Genomic DNA, 24,247 nt, shown 5'->3' on the forward strand with positions numbered 1-24,247 from the left:
ATAATGTAATTTAAAGGTTCTTGCAGCTGCAAACCAAATAATTTTGTCACCTTGTACTGTACAAATATAACTGAGGAGATGACAGGAGATAAGATAAAAGTCAATAAAAAGAGAATAATTTATTAAAAAGATCTAATGTTACAAGAACAGTACACAGAAACTATTATATTACTGTGTCTTCCACATTGTATATACCATTATATATAGCATATATACAGATTGTATACAATATATCTAACATTTTGATATGGGCCATGACAGCAACTTTCTTTTGGTCTGTGTAACAAGGTTTCTTTCTAATAATTAATTTTTCTGAACAGATCCTGTGACATTATACAAAAATACAGTCTCCTCAGTGACGCCAGACTGCACTATTACAATCTTTTACATGAAAAAGGAAAAAGCTTTCCCTCGCAACTAAAAATGTCATGATAAGGAAACATCTTCTACAAAGTAACAAATAGGTAATACATAGGTACTTAAACATTTAAAACATGTTTATTAATATATTTAAGATGCAAAATACATATTCTGTTCATGTTGAATATAAAACATACCTCCTTTTGTCCCTGCAATACAACTACATTACCTGATGGTATGTTCAATATTTCTATTTGTATCTTCATACTAGGGAGAGAGAATGTGTCTAGATGGAGCTGTCTCCTTATCAGACTTTTTTTCTTCCTATAAAGCATATCCATTTTTTGTTATCAGAAAGTTTAACCAAATGCCACCAGCAGTGAATGTAGCCTTTTTGAATACTCTGAAATGAACTGCATTGGCAAGCAACTGTATAAAAAAATAGAGGAAATTATGCATAACTAATTTATAAAATAGCCATTTGACTTTTTTGTTCATCACTTTATTCTTATTTATTTTAACATTTTGGCAGATGATGGATTGCAGATGTAGGCTCTCTGCACAGTAGCAGTGCTGCTGTTTTACAAGGGACAGCAGGTAGTTATTCTCTATGAGTTTGCTCCATCAGCAATGTACTTTACACCTTCATGTCTTTGATTTCAAAGGCTTTTCCAGAAACAGAGATATATCTTTCTGCAGTCAATTCTTAGCTAGCTATTCTGCCTTCATTTTCTGAGCAACATGGTGAGTTAAATGATTTTGAAAACCATTTTTTTTAGAAAATTATTTAAAATATTAGTGGGTAGCAAAGATTTAAGTTGAACCTCCTCTGAAAAATTTTACTGATAAAATATTCAAAAGGAAAAATATTTAGTCATCGTCAGTTTTTACCTTCTTGTCTCTGTTGTGCTTTCTTGGTTACTATTTTGAAGCAACTGAGAAGGAGCACAGTTGCAGTGTATTATCTGAATGCCAAAAGTTATTTTGCTAGTACTGGCAAAATAATAGCATTTTGAATTGGGAACCCAATTCAGCTAAAATAGGTTTTCATCAAAACTTTTAGAGGTATAGACAACTAGAAGAACATGCTGTTAGGACTTTCATGTTAAGCATTTTTGGCTTGATTCTTCTCAGGCAGTGCAATATTTTTCCTAGGCACGGTCCTCATATGTGTTAGCAAAATGCTGCCCTTCATAACACTGTGCCCACCATGATCGTACAAACATGCACACCATCTTCCCTGGGAGTCATTTTTCCTCAGGTTCCAGTAGGTGGGAAAGCCTTCCAATGTAGAAAAATTGTCCAAATTGTCTATTGAGTAAAAAATTGTCTGATACAGCAAAAAATGGGGATTAGAACTGATTTCACGCAGTACCTAGAAGAATAATCTCCCGTGAGCTATAGAAATAGAGCCAATTAGATAAATAATTGGAAGGGTGCTCTGGAGCACTTTTCCAAGTATTTTTTTCTCAGAAACAAAATTCTCCCAAATATATCCTTTAGATATTTGGATAATGCCATTCTGAAAAGCATAGAATGCTATCAAAAATTGGACTCAGAGGAAAAAGAAAGTTACAACTGAGAAGCGATTGAGAAAAGTTGGTTTATCTCCTTGCATTGCTTTATTTGTCCTCTTAGTAGTTTAATGTATATAATGTTTAAATTCCCAGTGGAATTTTCATAGTCATATGCAGTAGGAATTGATTTCTTATTTTCTACTGAAAATTCAATTGGACATAAAAGCTTGTGGTATTTGATAAAAAATGACTGGTTTCCTCCTAAGCTTGTTTTTAATAATTTTTCATTTACCTGGTAATAAAATAAATGGATTTTCTGCTCCATTTTGCTATGTTCTGGGGTAAGCTGTCTAGTATTTCATTGACAATTCTTTTTGCTAAATGAATACATAGTATATATTTTCAGAACAAGTTCTTTACTTTTCCAGAGGTCTTTGCATATAAACTCTGTTTTTCTTCCTGGTCAGTAGGAGCAACCAGCTGTATCAAACTTTTTTCTATATTTAAAAAGGATATATTTTCTCCAAACCATACAGGTGTACTGTACTAGACACCACCCTGTAATAATACATGACTGGGTTGACCAAATTTGAACATATTAAAAAAGGAAAATACATGTGACAGAAATTACCTTTGCTTACAAAAGTTTATTACGTACAATCTGCATATTTTTGGGCCAAGAAGGGTCTCCTCCCCAGAGGACTTTTTCAAATAAAAGAGATAAAAACCTGATGAATTATTGACCGTGTCTCCGACACTTCTCTAAGTGCACCACAGGCATTTTGATGGGTCTTTAAGTATTAGCTTGGGTTTTCAGTTTCTCCACGGACATAAAACTCCATCCCTTGGTGTCATCAAGTTAAAGCAAACAAATAACAACAACAACAAAGTCTGCAGCCTTCACCATGAGGTCGAAGGTACCATCAGTGCCAAAAGCAGTGTTATAGAGGATGAGGAAGTAGACAACACATGTAGGGTGGACTGAGCACTTGTTACTTTCCCTCCTGAAATGAAAAGCAAAATAATTAACGAACAAATGATGCAAATGGTTCTCAGTACATTTAGATATTAGATTTTGCCCAAATTTATATTCTTTACCCTCAGCAAGACTAATTTTTGGGCAATGGATTACCGTGTGAGAACTGCAGATGCAAAATGGGCTCCATACACAGATGGGATTTTGTGATGATTCTTTACCCTCAGCAAGACTAATTTTTGGGCAATGGATTACCGTGTGAGAACTGCAGACGCAAAATGGGCTCCATACACAGATGGGATTTTGTGATGATACCTACAGCAACTCGCATTCTGAATCCTCATATTCAGTCTGCAAATTAATAGGAAGTTCCAAAAGGATATATGGTTTTGTGTCTTAATCTTCAAAAAAGCATTAGGCTGCCCTGAGTCACAAATTTTTGTCCCAGAACAAGGAATGAAAGCTAGCCCTTCTTCCCTAGCCTTGTCCAGAGGAAAAAGTGGTCTTTGGCACATTGGTGCAGTGTTCATTTTTGATCACATCACAGTCTTATATAGCCATGCTAAGGAGAAATGTGCTCTGGGGTAGTAGTGGCAACAAGATGGGAAAGGAACCAGACTGGATTTCTTTGGACAACAATTGTCCTAAATGAAACAAATATGATATGCATATCTAATAGTCTAATTAGATGGAGGACTTTGTGGCCTAGAATTATGATATATGAAAGGAATATTCCATGAGGTAGGGACTAGTGTCTTCTGCATTCTGATATAGCACTGCAGTTTGTGACCAGACTAGAGCTGAAATTGTAGTTCTAGACTGAAGTTTCAGGGTCATACTTTTGTTTAGTGTTTCTTAAGGACCAAAGAGCAATATTTAATAAAATTTTAAAGTGTTATCAGAAGGTTATAATTAAAATGCCTTGTTGTGCTTAGGCAAAGATTATGTTATTTCTTTGTTTTTCTAGTCACTTATCCTCCCATGCCTTACTTACCTTTGTGATATTGATACTTTACATTCTTTCAACACCTCACAGTAACTGAGGAGAGAGTAGCTAGACATCAAAATTTACCTAATGAAAACATTTTAATACTGCTCTAAGTTAATAATTAAATAGTAATAATTATGCAAGGGAGTGACAGGAACTTACAGAGAAATTCAGCTTATTCTCAAGGAGGTACATACAGAGGTGTCAGGTACCTAAATCTATGCCACTTTAGCTGTGTTCCACCTCTGGTGGTATAGAATGGTACAGAATGGTGTGTGTATCCCCTAAGACCCACAGAATGGTGTGTGTATCCCCTAAGTCCCACAACAGATCTGCCAGCTGTGCTTGGCATGCCTTAGGACATTGCAGATGTCCTTAGGTGCTCATGTCTTAATACTAAAATTCAGAAGTTGACCTGAATTGCTGTCAGGGCTCCACTGCTAGTCTCTGTGAATTGCATCCCAGCTGACTTTATTGCTGTTTGAGACACTAGTGCACATATAAACATCTACAGCTCAGGTAGGGTTTTAGGTGTTATCCTCAAATGGGAGAGATTTCCTATAAATCATCTTTGTTCATCAGCCTCACATGGTTGCCTCAGATGATCTTAAACATCCCATGTGTCACTAGATACCTTTGTTTCTAAAGAACTAAAGACTCAGATCAATGGTTTGATTTAATAGCTAAAGAATTGTGAGAACATTGTTTTTCTGGTAGAGAATAGCAGAGTTAATGAGCATTGCTATAATCACCCCACTTTCAAATAAAAGTGTAACCTTACCTGAAAAAGATGGAACTCTGATCTGGGGACTTGCAGTCCCATCCCCTCCTTCACTGACAGCACAGACCTCAATGATGTAGACCCCAACATCAGGAAGAAGTACCACTGCAGAGGTTTTTTGTGTTTCTATAACTTGGCTATTGCTCTGGCCCTCTTGCCGAAATAACACCTGTGGTGGATAAAGTAGAGAGTGGTCACAGTGGTCATTCAAGCTCTGTACCAGACATTTTGTGTAGATAACAGTCATTGCAGTGCTAACTGTTTCATGCTTTCATTAGGGATTTCTTGACATTGCAATTGAACAGACTTTGCTTTTACTCTTCCCTTTCTGCAGTGGCTTCAAAACAGTAATAGCAAAATATTATAGAGATTCATGAATGTGAAAGGACATAGATTGTGACCTAGAGCAAAGACAGAGGACTTGCCCTCTTTAGCATATAGGTGTTGTACAACTTTATCCCCAAAATTTCAAAGTTTATTTTGGGTTCCATTTGATTCAAATTCTTATCCCAATGTTCCTGTTGATATTCACATTTCTGGCTCAAGAACCCAACTTTCAATATAAGGAAAATAGCCTGAATAATGTATTTACTGTGTTTACCTTAGCTGGCTAAATCAACTGACAACAGCTCAGATATGTCCCTGCATTTCCTGTGAAACTCTATACAAATTTATGGCATGTGGGACGAAAGCAAGTCAGCACGTAGCTGTCTTTTTGGTATTTCTGCATAAGTGTTTCTGTTCCCAGAGAAAATTGAAAAGGTCAGAGAGGTGTGAAAAACCAAAGAAGTCAACTCTACTATTTCAGAATATCAACTATTTTGATAAAGGTTAGGACAGTTTCTGGTTTATTTGAACCATTTTATACTTTCTCGGTGATATTGCCTGATGTATCAGAGGAGATATGAGAATGTTGTCTATAGAAATGATTTGATATGGGCTCCAAAAAAACCCAGACTCCACACTTCTTCAAAAACACTTAAATCATTCTACTTTTATTTAAGGTATTGCAGTGAAGTCTGATTTTATGACTTGTTATTTAAGTGTTAATCTGGATTTTATTCTTTGAAACTTCAAAACTTTAAATTCCAGATATTACCATCACTGCTGTTAAGCATCACTAACATGATCACAAAAAAACTGAATTACTTGTGTTTCTGCTAAAAAAATATTAATTTTAATGTAAATTGAAGATATCTCATTATTCTGCATTTTTCTAAATCCTACAGCAAACACAGTTGAAATGAAGAAGTATTAGGAATTTCAATGCAGTCTGATATTATTAATAGCCACTGCTGACTCAGAGAGGATGGACTGACCCCCTGAGATAGAGGGGAGTCAGATAGAGTTTGGCATTTGAAAATCACAACACAAAAATATGTTGGGACATTTCTCTGATTTTAATTTTATTTATTGCTTCTCACAGTGAAAGCTGTTTGGAGACAGTCTGTAGAGAATGCTTCATTTGCACAGAGAAACAAGAAAGGGAAAAAAGACAACAAAGAAGAGGAGCAATTGCTTGGAAGAGAGAAAGGTGGGCCAGGAAAGGGAAACACTAACCTTGTATCCCATTACATCAGATTCATTAGCTAGAGGTCTGACTGGCTCCCACCCAAGAGACACATGTGAGCCATCCTGTATCCACATAATATTGCCTGGTGCTTGGCTGGGAGCTGAGAAAAAAAAATAACATGTACATATATATATTTTTATAGGTAGTTTCTTTAAAAACAAAAGTATTTTAATTTTTCATTCTATTTAAAACTGGTAATGTTACCAGCCTTCCCACTCTAGATGGAACATTTAAGATTTTTTTTCATCAGTAGTGTAATTTGGTAGATTATAGTGTATTTATTCCACCCACCCCATAAATTCCACAAAGCTTATGGACTTGAACTCTTTTCTCCCCCTTTGTACAAAATGCCTTGTTTTCTAGGAAATTAACCTTTGTTATGAAGGCAAAGTCATATGAATTAATTTCTAAACATCAAAGCAAAGCCATGAATCAAAGCTATACATGATTCCTGATTATTATACACTCTTAATAAATAAGAACCTAAGGGAACAGAGGTTGCTCCCTGATTTCTTCCTTTTAGCAAAGGTACTGAGATTACTTACGGGATTTTTTGGTTGCTGCATGCACAGCAGTGCTAGGTGGTCCATACCCTGCAGCATTGTAAGCCCTCACTGTTAGGTGATATAATGTGTTTCCTTCTAATCCTGTCAGGAGGATGGATGACTCATTTCCCTCTGTTTTGACCTTTTCTGCTGCTTCTTCCTGCTGCATGTCCTTCCAGTAACCAACCTGCCAGCAAGCAACCAAACGAAGGATTAATATAGGCACCTGGCAAGCTCATGCTGCCTGATGCTTGTGCTTATTACCCTGTGGAAGGTATTTCTGCCATTTATGTTTTTTTCCCTTTAAGCATATGGGATTTGCAGCTTGACCTCAAGCCATTCAGTGCTCTCTTCTCCAAAATGGCAAGACATGGAATATTGTGGTGTGACCTGGAACACATGGAATAGCTGTGTACTGGCACAAGAGCAGGTTACTATAAGACAGAAGAGGAGAGGGTGAACTTTGTCCGGGAGAATTCATCATTGAAGGACACCATTGAAGGAGAACTCATCCTCTGGTAGGTCACCAGAATATCTGTGTTCACCCTGGAAAACTCTGACTGCATCAGTTAAGTGTTGTGAGCAATATTCTCTTCCTGGCCTGGTGCAACTGAGATCCAGGGGATTTCTTATCAGTCCAATGAATAGGCAATGACAGAAGAATGATGGAAATATTTCAATCATTTGAAAAATAAAAACAGAAGAAAAAGAAGGAAATGGATTCAGTTTTAGTACTTGGATATAAACAGGTTTCTGGTAAATGAAGTTTTGATAATATGTTCATGCTCTTCATTTTCAGACATAAAATGAAGCTCTAAATGATCTTTGGTGGTTATTCTCTAGTATCTTTGAATTTATCCTCATCTCAAAGAGGTTATAAAGATGAGCTGAGAATTTGGCTAGTCTTTGTCCTAAGGGACCAAGCACTTCCAGGGTGTAACTAAAGAAAATGTATCTAGTTGAGCTACACAAGTAAGGCAATTCTCATGGGTCCCTATTTTGCCTAACGGGAGATGTCACTAAAATGCCATTCAAAGACCTATACTTGGCTTACTGTTATTCATGCTGAGACCTACTTGCTTTTCTTGAACATTTTGACCTTTTGTGTGAAGCTGGTTATTTCTTAATAAGTTATTTACATTGTATCAAGATAACATTTCTTCTGAGAAAAAAAGGTCAGAGACAAGACAGAACTCTTGAGAATGTCTCCCAGGAAATGGTGAACCAAAAAAACCCAAGGGTGTCACAGGAAAATAAGACCAATGAGCACAATGCTGACCTTTTATAATTGCATTAGGACTGCCATAAAAAAAAGATCTGGTTGCAAAAATATACATTTGAGGTCCTATCTTCACTTGACAAAAGTGTCTCTGTTAACTTTGATTGAGCGTATATTGGTTTGTGTCAGCTCACAGTCCACTTTTTCAACTGTAAAATTCAAGTGTTTGTCTTTTGTGTGTATGTCTGCATTATCTCATGTTAAAATGCTGTTGCTTTAATTCTTAGATCAGTGACAGCTCAGTTCACAAATCTAGCTGCAGTCACCACTTGTTCTGAAATAAGTGTGATTCACTGAGGTATTTTGCTTGATGAATACTTGACCAAAGCTACTGATATCTGAAATAACACCTATTCAGAGTCAGTTTTCTTTTCTTCAAAAGAAAATGGAATCAATAACCATTTTTTTGCATCCTATTATTGAATCTCCAACGCTTATTATGTCTTGGGCAGTCAGATTCCTTTCTTTTTACTTGTGATGCATCTTTACAAATTTGGTGCTACCATGGTGAGAACTGCACAATATTGAGCACTGTATGAACAGGCAGTGAGGGGGAACATGTGTCCTGGAGACCCTATCATCCAGACACTGCAGTCTGCTGAGGATCCAACAAGAAAAGGGTCAGAAAGGAAAAGTGGGATGACTAAGCTTATACAGGTGAACAGTAGCAGGGGTGGAAATGCAGCTGAAGTTTTTCTCCTTTTTCTAGAAGGCCAGGAGCAAAATTACAAGTAGCTGCATTTATTCACAGGACACATCATGTCTCATGTTAATGAAATGTTAATGGATTAACTTTGATCTATTTTTCTTTTTTCTTTGGGGGGGAGGGGGTACCACATGCATCTATCTGTTGATGACCAAAAGAAATAAAAGAAGTAGCTATAAAGCAAAAAAATTCCAATAATTGTTGACTGAGGTAGATGGTGTGGGGATTTACACTGATTTGAACTGAAATGAAGATACTTCTGATGTTTAAAAGTGAGAGACATATATCTTAAAATAGAGGGTTTTCTTATTTACACTTCTCTGCATTTGCTGGTTCTTTTTTAAATCTTATTTTCTGTAACCTTAGTTTAAACTTCTCAGAAGGGATCTATAACACAGAACAGGTTTTCATTAATGATAACATTGAATATTGATAATAGCACGAAGCCTAAATCATAAAAAAGTAGCCCATATTTGAAAACTGAATGAAAAAGGAGAGAAGAAAGCATTTTTAGTCTGTTTAATTCATTCTAGTTTGCAAAGTTTTACATTTTTTCTGGACCTCCTGTTGTTTTTAGCCAAAGAATAGTAAACTTTGATACCTAATTTCCAGAGACCCATCCCTTTGAGCTGGAGAGGAGCAACCTGCTTTGCTCTGATCATGGGTTGAGCAATAGTTAAAAGCAAATCTTGGTTAAAAAAAAATTCTGTCTAAAATTCTTCTACCTCTGATAGTTGCAGACCACTTCCTTGAAGCTTTAAATTAAAAAGCATCTTAAATGATACCACTCTTTTCCCTAAGTTGGTTTCTAGGTTATACAGTCTTTGTCATAACTTAATTGGATCTAATTGCAGGTGATCTTCACTAAATGCAGTAAAATCAGAGTTACTGGCTGGATATTCTTTCTGCTGACCACAGAAAAATAAAGCTACAAATTAAGCATATCAAGTAAGAGTCTAAATTAAGTAGAATTTCTGTCTTGCTTTTCCAGGCTATGGTTAAAATATCCATATGCTCTTTTTAAATTACCGCCAGGTATACTTCACTAAATTAAAAAAAAAAAAAAAATCAAGTACCATGCAGATGAAATTATCTGTTCCATTATAAAAACAGATAAAGTGCAACTAAGAAGCAGCAAAATATGGAGTATTTCTCCTTGAAATGCCATAATATGCTTTTATGAAATAAATAATATAATAAACCAGGTTATTATGTCAAGTAATCCTCTCTGAAAATGGCACTCAATATATTTTTTTCATCTTTTATATTTTTGTTATTTTTGTATTTTGTTTATTTGTTTTCTTCATGTTGATCTTTTGACTGCATTAACCAAACTCCTATCCCTTAGAGGAACTCCAGCAAAAAAGACATGAGATTTTTCATTTATACTTAGGTATTAGCCTTGTCTTTCTGGAAAAGTAAAAAGAAACCCAAAATATCTCTTCTTCCAGTCAGTAATTCTTCCTGTTTTCCTTTCTTACCAGTACTGAACAAAAAAGAAAACATTGCCTTGGGCTCAAATAGATTTTATAACCTTCAGCTTATAGATTCCAAACAATAAGTATGAACAACACACTATATTTTTCCACAATTCTGACAAAATTTTCGAGCTGCTTCTACTTTATCAGAGTGCAGCTGGCATATATTTAGTACGGTCGGGTGGACAGCTGACAAACCTGTACTGAAGGCAGGAATAATATGTGCTTTGGAAAATGCAAATGAGGGCAGCAAACCTTGCACAAAACTCACGTGACATAACAGTTAACACTGCCTTTCAAGGATGACAATGTGAAATTGGACAAGTTCCTTTGCCTTTCATTACTCCTTAGTACAAAGTGCAAGCAGGGCCACAGTGAAAGTGGGTCACTGTGAACTTGTCCACATTTAGTAAATATTCTGTCACTTTGGTTGATTAAAGCCCAAACATTCAAGTGTTAAGAAAATAGCTGCTTCTTTTATAGTGCTGTTGCCAAAAGGCCAGAAATGTGAAGACTGTGTAGGAGGTTGTCACTGCTATGATGACCGCAGCCAGAATACAAATTGAGACATGAAAGCAGAGTGGCTAGTCAGATTGTTTTGCATTCAGATTGAACCAAAGGCAACCCTTTACTTGTGTCTCACAATAATTCTACATTAAGAAACAAATAAAAAACTGAAAAAAAAAAGATAATTCATCCTTTTATCAAAATTACAGTATTTCTGTGCAATATCTATTTGCTGTTAGTGGATTAAAGGAGTACTACAGGCTTTGCTTTCCACTGCAGTGAACAAATGATGAACTTTCAGAATTGGTTTTGAAATGAAGGGTTTTCCCACAAGTGAAAGAAACTCTTAAGAAAAAAGATAATATGGATAACATAAACTATTCTGTATTTCTGGGTGATTTTTGGGGGGTGGATTTTAGTCCTACATGGACTCCTTTGCTTTGTGAACTGTGGGGTGCCTTAAAGACAGACTGTCAATATGTTAGGAAAATTGGGCTGATAGCGTGCACCTAGTGTACTAAAGTGAATATAATAATGCACTGACTCACTGTACTGATCCTATAAATCATTACCTCCTTTTTGATGAAATCCTTCCCAAAAATGGAATTGAAAAGATCTAGCAACACCATCCTTAGAAGTTATTCTCTCCTGCTGAATTGTGCATTTACTTTCATGTTTACTGAGTAAGTGCTGCTCTGATTGTTATCATTCCTGTGAGGATGGAGGAGAGTAAATTACTCCATGGAAGATTTGTCTGCCAGAAAGTGGGCAGAGGAATTCTGGCTAAATGAACAAAGATGGAAAGAGCAGGATGGGTTTGGGTAGGATGGGGAGGAAAAAAATACCCTCATCTCCCCAGATAAAGTAGTACCTTAAAAGGTATTACTACTTAGGAGGCTCCTCTAATTCCTTCGTGGGAGGAGGTAAAAGGGAGCAGTGAATTTTTTTATACTTAATTTTATTTTTAGGTCAATTGCAGGCCCTTGGCTTGAAATATTTACTCAGTAATCTTCATGCTATAATCTTAAAATTGGTATACAACAGAGTGAGGAGCCAAATTATTAATAAGGTTCACTTCTCCTGTACAGTAACTTCTCCTGTATTAATTGGTATTTTCAGATTTGTACCTGAGGAATCTGTGAGAGACATAGAGGTTGTAGAGACATAGAGATATTATACCAAACAGTGTTGCTTTTTGGGTCAGAGTATGCCAAACTCCAAAGGTTTTGCACTTACCAAGTGCAGAAGACCACCTCTGACACAAAGCAAGCCCACTGCCCTACCTGTAACAGCCATCTATTGCTAGGACACATCTCTACAGCTAAGGGAAGTGTTATGTGACAAGCAAGTAAATGCAAAATCCATTCACATTATGAAAGGATAAGCTTCTAGGGAAATAAATTTCAATTTTAGAGAGAAAATCTATTTTTTATTTTAAAATATGTAATGCAAAGTTAATAGAACATTTTGAGAATCATTTTGATCGATGGAATGAGGATAAGAGTGAAAACAGTAGATATAATTTAAAAGATGTTAAGATAGCTGAGGAAAAAAAACAAACCAGACACCTTTCTGAAAAGAAAAAAGACAGGGTGCAGCAAGTAAGTTATTACAAATGATAAAAGACTGGTCTCAAGATTGAAGTCAGCTTAGTAACAAGTGGAACACTTCAACATTGAGAGGAATAGTATTTGGAAGATGAATATCATCTCTATCAGATACAGTTTTGTTCTCTTTATAAATGGTATAGTTAAAGGTAAAATGGTCAAATATAACTTTTGCTGCATGAAGCAAGCTATGTGCAAAGGAATAGAAACATATTTAATGTAAGGAAGAAGGAGAAAAGAACAATGAAAGAAAACTGACAGAGGGTTAGCAGAGTTCAGCATGCAGATGTAGGAGAGAAAAAGACCTGAACAAATGCTAGACCTGAGGGGACACACCAAAGTCAGAGCCCATTTGCACAATGCTAGATATTAATAGAGATATTGCTATCCAACACATCAGGATAGGCTACAGAAACAGATTAAAAAAATATTAACTGGCTGCATCTGAGCTATGAGGTAAATGTGCTGTCCTCGTTGTGGCTGGCCAGCCAGAGGCTGAGCTGGAGAAAGTGCTGGCTCTGGTGCTGCCCAGACACCTACATTTCCTTCCTAAGGCTATTGGTGACTGCCACCAGCCCCTGCGGTTGCCCAGACATGCTACCAGGGAGACACCCTATCCTTTGACACCCACATGATTGGTGTCTACCTCAGACCTACACATTTACTCTCTTTTCCATGTTACTGGAGAAAAATCAGGAATGAGTCAGCACTGTCTAAAGGTCTAAAGCAGGACAAAAAGTCTGCATCCCAAAATCAGTTAATTTGGTTTAGCTAGACTATTTAATGAGGACCAGCCTGATCCACAAGGTCAGGGTGGGTTGTTGTGGTGGCCCAAAAGAACAGACAGGTGTACTGCTAGATATGATCTGTTCCTGGAGGTTTGGATTGTAAACTGCATCCAAAAGTGCAAGGAGGTCCCTTGCCAGGGCTGGTTCACTCTCCCAAGTCTGGAAGGGCTGTCTCTAAGCAGTGTTTTATTTAAGGACTGTGAAGCTGCTGCTTCCTTCCTGACATCCTGTTGTTACTGTCTGCCCAGCAGATGTCCCTCGGCCACTGTGGGATGAGAGCACATGGATGCAGAGGCTCTCTCCTTTCTCTGTGCTGATTACTGTCAGTAAATAACAAGTTTGAACTGGTCGCTTAGAGCTGGAAACAGTCAATACCTAATTTTCCCCAGCCTGTGAATGATGCATGCTGGGTCACTTGCAGTTCTTTCAGCTCTTTCTGAAGTGACAAAGAGATGTTATAAGAACTGGTGCTGAACAGTTTTCAAGCACAAATAAATAAAAAATGTTCCGGTGCTACAGCTGTGACCATTGTTCCACAGCCAGGGGTACGTATGCTAAAACAAGAATAATTCCTATTGAAGTTTCACTACTGCACATGTTAACAGAATGCAACACTCTCAAAAGCAACAAGACTTCTCATTATGATATTCTGTGTTCATACCTCGAATCCCTGTGGTCTTCCTAGACTTTCTTTAATATGTTTCCACGCAACAAGAATCTCTGATACAGACAAACTCGTAGCTTTGACATCGATGGGAGCAGCAGTGGGTTCTGTATTAAGAAAAATTGAAACAATAAACCTCCACTGTAACAGCTTGTATTTATCAAAAACACTCTGCCTGAAACTGTCATTTACTTCCTTTATTCTACCTTAATACTCTCAAGAAGTTATGACACTTAAGGGGAACATGAAAAACTGAACAAGATGAAGAGATTATTATTGTTGTATTTCTTTATTTGTGTCATGCTACATCAATATCTCATCACTGATGATGGGTGCAGCAAACTGCGAAAGAATCTCTTGTCTGCAATTCTTTAAAAAAGCTTTAATATTTGTATATGTATCCCCTTCCTCCACACACCCCTTTCATAGCCCTCTGAACTGCAGCAGCAAACGGAGCATTCATTCTATTTGTGGTTTTCTAGTGCCATTCTGTCAGCTCAGGATGAGCAATGCATTGCTGGGGTGCTCAGTCAGTCCTGCCCTGGGGCAATACTGAGCAGGAAGTGTTACCCTGCACTGTAGTGAAATGCTATGTGAAAGATACTTTTTTTAAGACTATGTTATTATATCCTTGAAGTCACAGGCACCAGTGTTTGGGATGTACCACCTTCTCTCTGCTGTGCAGCATTTACTGTTTTAGGCCTTGGGTGCACATTTTTATAAAGACACCAAGACCTAATGTCTGTCCCTCTGATTACCTGTGTTTGTTTGCATTGGCCTTCTGTCTGTGCTTCTATCTCCATGCTATCCATGTAACACTCTGCAGTCCTGACCTCCTGATTATCTGGAACAGAGGATCCTTCCTGTCCTCCAGCCTGGCTGGGAGCCCCTTGGTGGTGCTGGGGCATGGCCAGGTTGCTCACAGAAGGCTGTGGGATGCTTTACACACCACACCTGCCCAGCAGTGTTGTCACAGGCGTGTTTGCCTTTGTACTTTCACATCAATGAATGCTTTATAGAGGCCCAGCTTCTTTCAGTGGTTGGGAAGTTGAGTAAATGTCCCCAGATATTTGCTATGACAGGCTACTGAGCACCCCACCACTCAGTTGTATCACCTGTTACAGTAGTGACAAGTGTCCAAAAATTGTCTCGTATGAAACTGGAACATGACTCAAGGAAATCTTGTGAGTAATCTTGTGAGTATTTTGCTTTATTACCTAAATACAACTGAAAACTTTCTTGAAGACAAGCTGGGGAGGCAAGGCTTCTACATATACTGTGCAGCACACAATAGGGGATTTCTCCCCCTTTCTGGTGTAGTTCACGTAGCAAAAATGTGAATTCACATTCCCCTCTAGTCACAGAACCTATGATTTCTTCCTTGGCCTAATGTTCCTCATTACATTTCTAATGTGTTGATCTGTTCCTGAAGGGCAGGCAGAGGTCTTGGTTTTATGTCGCAGGGAGACACATCAAAGAGCTTTCTGAAAAACGGGGTTTTGGGAACTTGTTTAAAAGGGTTGCAGAAAAGCAGTCTCCTTACAGAACAGCCTGAGATAAAATTACATATTTTTCTCAGTGATCAAACCACCTAATATGTAAGATATCTAATATCAATGTTGACTCATTAACTACTCTCCTTTCTCTGCAGCTGTTGCTCTGGCACTGCTGCCCTACAAATATTTTTGACACAGCTCATACAAATTTTTCATCCTTTTTCATGTCAGGCTTTTAATGCTTGTTACACTTTTTTGATCTCTTTTTTTAATTTATGTCCGAAGAAAAAAAGTCAATCTGATGTGATATGAAGTGGTGTTTGCTGTTTGCCAGCAATGAGTATCACTAAGAAGTATAAAATATGTTTGGAACTTTTTAGGTAATAAAGAATAAAAAAAATATGTTCAGGAATAGGAGAAATGATCTTTTGAATTCAATACTGAAAGAATTGCATTATGAAGAAATATATTGCTCGTAATATCATTTTCTGTTCAACAGTTACATCCTGCTTTCCATTTTATGTACTACTAAGATTTGTGTGGCAAAAGCTATTTTCTAGTTTTTGTATTATTGAAGCAATTACCTTGTTGTCAGAAAAGATTGCAGTGGTATAAATAATTTGAGATGTACACAAAATGTTGGTTGGCAGACTTTACATTTTCTATAAATGCAGGAATCATTTTCTCTTCACAGCATTCATGAGGAGTGGTTTATACATTGCTTGAATAGAAACATAGAATATTTTCTGATAGTTTTAAAAATGTTTTCAACAAATGGAGCAGAAATAGTTTGGATTTTTTATGTGAAGAAAATGTATTTCTCACATATTCAGAAATAATTCACTGCAGTTTCATTGATATTAGGCACTGAGAATTGTGTTCAGCAAAACAACAGAAATTATCTATTTAGGAATAAGATATAGCATGACTGTCTGAAAATTTTTGGAGCCTAAATAGCATTTTTTATTGATTCAGATATGATGAGGACCATATAATTTCTGGTGATATAATACAGTCTGTGGTTCACTCCAATGTCATGCTTCAGTCTCTGTGTCTAAAACTAATGATAAGTTTGATAGGTTCATTAGCTTTTTCTATTATGGTCACTGATGTTATAATCATATTATTTTCTTCACCTATATTAAACCTATAGGTGTCTACCTAAGGTCATACTTCCTGAAAAAAGAAAAAATGTCCATTTTTAAGAGTCTCTTTAATAGTCCCTTCTTTGAATTAAAGATGCAGTACAACAAATTCTCATAAGGCTGTGTTTGATATCCATGAAACACTGTCTTTCCCTGTGCTGCAATGACACTTTAAAGAAACATGATCAATATGTAGGTTTTTTGGGATGGCTGTAAAATGGCAGGACATACATTTGCACTAATTTCATTTCTAATGTTCAGAGAGGGAATCCTGAATTTTGACACTAGGAAGTAAAGAAAAGAATCAGTTAGTAGCCCTCAGTGTGTAGTACCTGTTTATGACTGTAAGCTGATCTGTTTTCCTGAAATATTCATCCTTAAGGATTTCCACATGAAGTCCAAAAGCCTACTCAAATTTATGTTGTTTTCATTCTTCTGTGGAACAGAGCCTCAGTCAGGACTACTAAACCAATCACTTCATATCTGTTCAGTTCTTATTTTGATTCCAAAAAGAATTTTTACAAAGCAGTCTTATTCAAAATTCAAGCCCTTATTTGAAGATAAGAACCTCAGTCTGAGCAATTGCATTATGACTGCAGGCAGTTCTTCATAGTTGAGATTTTGGGATTTCAGCCAGGATCTATTTCTGTGATAATGCCTCTCTGTGGAAAAATCCACAAGAGATACATCAGAAGGAAAATCAGGAAAAGTCATCCCTCTTGTGTTAACCTATAAGTAAAGAAAGTGGTAGTATTTGCTTCCTTGCTAGAAATAGCCACATAGACTATCTTGCAAATCAGAGAACCTTTAGTGAACCTTTTCCATTCTGAGAAATGGGGGACTCCACCAGATCTGCAGTGAAATGTCTGTCTGTAGGATATAGAACTTTCTCCAGAATCTTGTGCTTAAAAGGGGAAAAATATCCAATTTCCACAATAGCAGAAATAAGATTACTGTTTCCAGGACAGACCTTTGGAATTATCACTTTTCCACAAGTCCTTTCTATTTTCACCTTCTCTCTGACCATCCTCTTTGCAGAAAACAAAACAGAGGAAAAATTAGAAGAGTATTGGAATGAGCTACAAGTGAAGACCTCTGCCCTGAATATTTTTGATGTAGTGCTGAAATACTCTTTCTTGTTGGGTAGATCTTCTGAAGCCTTCTCCTGCACACTTTCTCACAGTGCACATCCTGCTGTGACTCTCCATTCCCTGTGGAATAACCCAGATTTATTACACAGCAGAATGTCACCTGGGAATAAGGAGCTGCCTAATTCCACAAAGAATTTGCCAGAGGAGTGTTGCCATCTTTATGATCATAAATGGTTTGTTTCCATGAAGTGACATGGCAAAAAGAGTTACCCTCAGGATGTGAGGGGGGGATGTGCCCATTATATCTATTGCACATCTGCTTCCCAGGGGGCTAGTGCCATTGATCAGAGGAGTGATAATAAACTCCTGCATGTCAAGGTTGTGATTTCATTCCTTAAAAAGTCATTGGAGACAGCTCTAGCTTAGCTTTCACAGGATCTCTCCAGACAGATCATCTGGCAGAATCAGGAAATAACCCTCTGTAGTTTACAGCTAATCTGCCAATTAGTTTTCAGGTTCACCTAAACCCCAAGCAGCTCAGCTTTAGCTATGAAATGAATCACAGGACTTAAAGAATTTAAAATTTTAATTAAAGACGTTGAGGCTGTATTCAAAGGTGTGTAATTGCATATTATTTCCTCTCAATGAAAAGAAAATAGCAACTTATTTGTCTAAATATGGAGACACAAAACTGCAGTGGCTTTTGTATGGTCCTTTGCCTTTTGGATAACTGAGAGTTTTGGGTCTCCATTGGCTTGATGAATTACCCCAAATCCATACAAAGCAAGAACAAAATCTCTGTGCAGTATCATTACATCTTGTATGTATAACAGAAGTGCATCTGGGGTCCCTCAGGAGGTTTTAAACATTAAGTGTGAGAGTCTTCAGGCTTCAACCTGTATCACTCAGGGCTTTCTATTTCCTATTTAGAAGTTTTTAGTAGTATTCACTACTCCCTTTATCAAAACTATAGATCTTTCAATTGTTGTGAAGATAATTCTGTCAATGCCTGAAGGAGAAATTAGATACTGAAATGAACAGAATTGATCCTGTATCACCCATTATGACAACCATTAACCAAAAAATCCTTTATAAAAGGCCTAACTCATCTTGAAACCAGTTGGGTTCCCAGAAACTTGTTTCTATTTCCTTTTATATTCTCATCTATTTCCATACTGTAGAGTACTCTAATTCATATTTATCCTTGTGCTTTTAGGCTGCATCTGTACTTGTAAACTAAATGGGGACAAACAGCTATCTGTGGCATTATACTGTTGGCATTATCCATATTGACTCTGGGCAATTTGTGCTGCCTCAGGACGTGATAGTTTTATCAGAGTAAGGCCTTCATGCAAATTAAAATGTTTGAGTCTTTCTTATGTGTAATTTCTACCCCATCTCCATGAGTAGAAGAACACATTAATTTTTATTTATGGTACATTTGAATAGCAAATTCTGCATTGTTGAATTTAGAAAGGGTTGAATTTCTGACAATTGGCAATACCAGAAAATTTCACTACAGATATAAAAATTTTCACTTTCATGTTCTTATTAACTATCTTGTCTATATAATCTTATTTATTTAAAATAAATGGTAAAGTTTTTAATTATTGTTTACAATTTCTTGATTATATTTAATATAAATTCCTTACTTCAATTATTCATGCCTTATATACTTCCCAATTTAAAAAAAAAAAGAACCTATGAACCTTAATTTTTTATCTATACTTGTGTTATTTTTATCTTTTTCATTACTTGGATTGCATTATGTATGTTTTTTACTTATTCTGATTATCTTTTAGGGGTTACATCTATAGATCCTCAGATGTAATGTCCTGTCAGACATATACCATTTCTTGCAGTATAAACTTCAAATATCTGTTAAACGTTTCACTTAGAGACATTCCAAAACACTTCTATTTTTAGTTTCATCAGTTAATTCTAGTTAATAAAATAATTTCCTGCTTTTTAATGATGATGTGTACCACTGTTATTTGTTATGATCAGCTTTTCTATAGTGTCTTAATTATTCATCAGAACAAGGCTATTGTACTGTTATTTCTTCTCACTTAGTCAGTACTGGATAAAGAATCTGCTAATTAGCACAGCCAGAACACAAGGTCATTAGTCTTTACTAATTAGTTTTTACTATCCAAACTACTCTGAACAGCTAAACTTGCTGATAAATAACAACTTTCTTTAGTATTTTTCAACAATTAGAAATGTCTTTTTCAGCATCCAAATTGATCAGGGTAATCAGTAATTGACCTCTAGCTTGACTTCCAGCTTTTGTAATTGCCCTTTTCCAAAATCACATGGAACCCAAACCCAAGGTTATTCTGCTTTATCCAAACACTGATTTTTTTTTTGCTGATACATTATCACATCATCAGCATGTTATGACATCCAACTTCTTACTTTTATTTTGTCTTTCTTGTGTAGCTCATACTTTGTCTAAAGAAAGCCAGCCTGGCCATCACTGTTATCAGCACAGCCTTTTCCGTGTTCTTAGCATCATACTTTCAAACTTGTATTTCCTTCTTCATTGCTATATTTGTGATTTCCCCAGTTTTCATTTTCCAGTGAATTAAAGCCACACACAGAGGTTGCAGATAGTTTTCTCTGGTACTGAAAGCTTGTATTAGTAATTTTGGAATTCTTAGCACCTTGGTATTTAGGTGAAATGTAGTCATCAATAAAAAGAGCATGCATAAATGTTTATGTTGTAACAAACAGTGCTAACATTATTTTTGTTCATTGCTTTATTTTCAGTGTCTAGTGCCTTTACAATGTATTTTTTCTTCTGTGGATAAAATTCATCTGTACCTGCACTGAATTTCAGTGCTGTTTTAGTGTTTCCTAGCAAGAATCTGATACCTTATTTTCCTGACAGAAAGTATGGACAGAAGATTTCTCTCTGTTTTGTTCATGATCCTTTTCAGCCTCAGGGCTGCACATGGCAACCTTTCTCCTGGCAGGTAGCCTAATTTGCTGTGCCCTCATGTCTCTTTCTCTTACTAAGGTTTTCCTTTATGTAAAGTTCAGGCTCATCCTTTCCAGCTGCTGGAAATGCCTACTGTCTCCTTTTGTTCTGCCTTCTCATTGAGGTAATTGTGCATCTTTTTTCTATCCTGCCTCTTCTGAGCATCATCCTCATTCCCTCTTCAGAACTGCTTCCTGATTCCCATCATCCCTTTTAACATCACTACATGTGATGTCTATTTCCTTCTTTTCTCTGTGATTACTTGCTTTATTTCCTTTCCTATGTTTTCCAGGAAAGGCTCTTCCTTCAAACTTCCCTACTGAATAAAGATACCTTTTCCAGAGAATCACACATATATTTGCTTTGCTTTTCTCCACGGGTTATATGTCTAGTTTTGTAACCTTTTTAACTGATTCTCCATTCTATTCTCTACTCTTCCATTACATTCATCTGCAATTTTAGGTCCTGGGCAGTCTTTCCCATGAACTATATTCTAATGATGATTTTTATAAAGTCAAAAGACTGGTGAAGGAGGGAAAAGATCTTAAAGTATCTATGACCAGGTAGAATTTCTTGCCTCTTCAACCTTGGGTCACCACTGTTGTTGATGTTTTAGTGACCATTGGTGTAATTCTGTCTTCTAAGTACCTGTTGGGTCACTGTCCAGGTGGAGGCTGGTGACAAGTGGTGTCTATCAGGGCTCTGCCTTGGGACCAGTGTCCTTCAATATCTTTATCAATGACATGGACAGTGAGATCAAGGGCACCCTCAGCAAGTTTGCAGATGACAACAAGCTGAGTGCTGCAGCTGACACACCTGAAGGACAGGATGCCATCCAGGACCTGGGGAAGCTGTAGAAGAGGGTCTGTAGGAACCTTTTGAGGTTTAACAAGGCCGAGTACAAGGTTCTGCACCTCAGCTGGGACAGTCTTAAACACTGAGTGGGAAAAGAACTAATTGAGAGCAGCCATAAAGAGAGGACCTTGTGAGTTGTCATGGATGAAAAGCTGAACATGAGCTCTCAGTGTGCACTCACAGCCCATAAAGCCAATCATAACCTGGGCTGCGTCCAAAGCAGTGTGGGCAGCAGAGAGAGGGAGGGGTCTCTGCCCTTCTGTTCTACTCTGCTTTGCTTTGTTCTGCTGAACTGTTTGCCTTTTGTTCTGCTCTGCTCTGCTGAGACCCCTCCTGCAGTGCTGCATCTGGGGTCTTCATCACAAGAAAGACCTGGACCTGCTTTAGCAGATCCAGAGGAGGACATGAAGTTGATCAGAGGGCTGGAGTGCCTCTCCAGACAGGCTGAGAGAGTTGGGGTTGTTCAGCCTGGAGAAGAGAAGGTCCCAGTGAGAATGTCTGGTAATCTTCCAGTACTTAAAGGAGGCTTATATAAAAAACAGAGATAATTTATACTGGCACATAGTAACAGGATAAGGGGGAATGGATTTAAACTAAAGGAGGAGAGATTTAGATTAGTTGTTAGAAAGAAATGAATTACTGTGAGGTTAGTGAGACCCTGAAACAAGATGCCCAGAGAAGATGTGAATGCCCAATCCCTGAAAGTGTTCAAGGCCAGTTTGAATGGGACTTTGAGCAACTTGGTTAGTGGAAGGTTCTCTGCCAGCAGCAGTGTGTTAAAATTGATGATATTTAAGGTCCCTTCCAACCCAATTCATTCTATGATTCTATTATATGGTCTGACTTAATAGACAGAAAAACATTAACCATTCTATTTACTTCTGAAAAAGTGCTCAGTGTTTTTGTCAAATTTCTGAGTTCTTTTACTTAGAAGGCAATGTTTTAAACCTCTTGCCCGAGTCAGAGTCACTATGCAATCAGAGGGCATTGTGTGTCTATTGTGTTCAGTGAGGGAACACCTTACTCAACACCACCTACCAAGCTGCTTGCTTAAGAGCAACTCAGAACTATCACCAAAGGGCTCTGAATGTGAATCACACAATATGATGTCACAGTCATACAGAAAATGGAGATGCATTAATTCTTAATAAATGTGAGATTTCTTTATGGCTCAGAATCTGTCCCGTGAAAACTGTTTTTATTTTCCAGTGTGCTAAAGAAAAGCAACATGATTTAGACTTCCTAAGGCAAATTTGTTACATCATTAAACAATTGTAGATCCATTTGTAGATGTGGGAAAACTTGTAATATGTAACATAAAGCCTTAATTTTTAATAATTTTGTACTATTGCTTTCTCTAGATATTTACTGAGTGAATTGGATGTATAATGAAAAGCATGTAAGCTAAGGCTTTGCTGGATCACCCCTAGGACCATAATACTATCTATTGTTATTTAATATCTACTGTTCAATAGAAATCCTTGAAAAATTGTGCCTTCAGTTGTTTAGCTGCCTAGGCATGACAGTCCATACCTCTTTCAAAACCAGTTCCCCATTTTCATAGCAAACTACAATGTCTATTGTCCTCAACCTTCATATTGCCCCAAATTTAGCTGTAAAAATCTGTTTCATTGCTCCCTTAAATTCTCAGTAAATTACCTTGTTTTTTTCTGGAGGAAAGATTTTTATAAATTAATTTTGTGCTGTAATTTCACAGCATCCTATATCTTTCCTGAAATATGTCTTGTAAAATATTTAGGCCCATAGAATTCCTCATGTGCAGACACATACAAAGACTGAATTAGCAAAACTCTAATGGATAGATACTTTTAAGTTACTGAACTCAAATCAGAAAAGCTGGTTTCTAGAGAAAGTTAATTTTAATATTCTATTAAGACCATTTTTAAAGCTCATATTTTAAAAGAACTGATAGAAAAAATTGTTTATCTATTACTAATTATTCTATTTCCAGTCTTGTCCAAATAACAAGCAAAGGTATAAGGAATCATTATTACAATTCAGCATCATTCAGCTTCTGTTAAAATAGCTTTTGCTACTAAAAAAAAAATAAAGTGTTTGTCTCCCTTCCTTTGCAAAACTTTATTTGCAAAGAACTTTCTGCTTAGAGTATGAAATTATTAAAAAATATAAACATCACCATTAACCTCACAGTATCCATTTTCATTGATGAACAGGAAAGTCAGCTGTACAATTTTCAACTTGTACTGTGCATTTTTTACATTTTAAAATGTAAATGTTTTTATAAAAATATGACTACTTGGTAATCCTGATTCAAAAATTGGAAAACCCCAAATTACTGGGACTAATTTTTGTAAAAACAGCAGCTCCAATCTCTGTAATTACTGTGAGAGAAGAGTAGCAGACAGGGTCTGCTATGTCATGGTTCCAAAGTTATAGATTTATTGTGGGTTAATATGAAGTAACATTTAATGTTTTCCAGCTTCACAAGAAATATTATTGTCTTTGCATTACTGTTTCAAAGACAGAGTACTAAATTCCTCTCATCTGCATTGGGACTGCTAATTTTACTCTCTTAATAGGAGACAGTGGAATAACTCAAAATAGTATAGCAAAGAAAAACTGATATTTATAAATTTCAGTAATGGAGCTTCTGAAAATATTCTTGTGGATAACATTTATTTGTCTTTTTTGTGCGTGGGAATTTCCATACACTGGGTCCTGTCAAAACAGAACAACTTCTTTTACTAGTACTGATTAGTGTTTGTTGGTTGTTTCTGTTTGGTTCTTTTCTGCCCAACAAAATACTGTTTAGAACTTATAGCAATTCTCAATAGAAATTTTCAAGAAATATCTTTCATTTGTTCTTGGGAGCTATTCCTATAATTTGCATTGAAGACTGGGACATTAATGCAGTGTCAGAACTTTC

At 36.7% G+C, this 24,247-nt stretch overlaps 1 protein-coding gene across 6 annotated transcripts in view; it reads right to left on the reverse strand.

The window, feature by feature from the left end:
* Nucleotides 1-94: 94 nt before the first annotated feature.
* Nucleotides 95-24,247, reverse strand: part of CNTN5 (contactin 5) — a 606,500-nt gene continuing 582,347 nt past the window's right edge. For all 6 annotated transcript variants that reach the window (XM_077173968.1, XM_077173967.1, XM_077173966.1 and 3 more), the window contains 5 exons: nt 13,767-13,876; nt 6,741-6,927; nt 6,183-6,295; nt 4,623-4,791; nt 95-2,881 (listed from right to left, as the gene is read on the reverse strand). In XM_077173968.1, coding sequence (XP_077030083.1) covers nt 2,778-2,881; nt 4,623-4,791; nt 6,183-6,295; nt 6,741-6,927; nt 13,767-13,876 — 683 coding nt within the window. In that variant the 3' untranslated portion in view covers nt 95-2,777. The remainder of the gene's footprint in view (nt 2,882-4,622; nt 4,792-6,182; nt 6,296-6,740; nt 6,928-13,766; nt 13,877-24,247) is intronic.

This window comes from Agelaius phoeniceus, chromosome 2 (genome assembly GCF_051311805.1).
Source record: "Agelaius phoeniceus isolate bAgePho1 chromosome 2, bAgePho1.hap1, whole genome shotgun sequence".
Classification (NCBI taxonomy): domain Eukaryota; kingdom Metazoa; phylum Chordata; class Aves; order Passeriformes; family Icteridae; genus Agelaius; species Agelaius phoeniceus.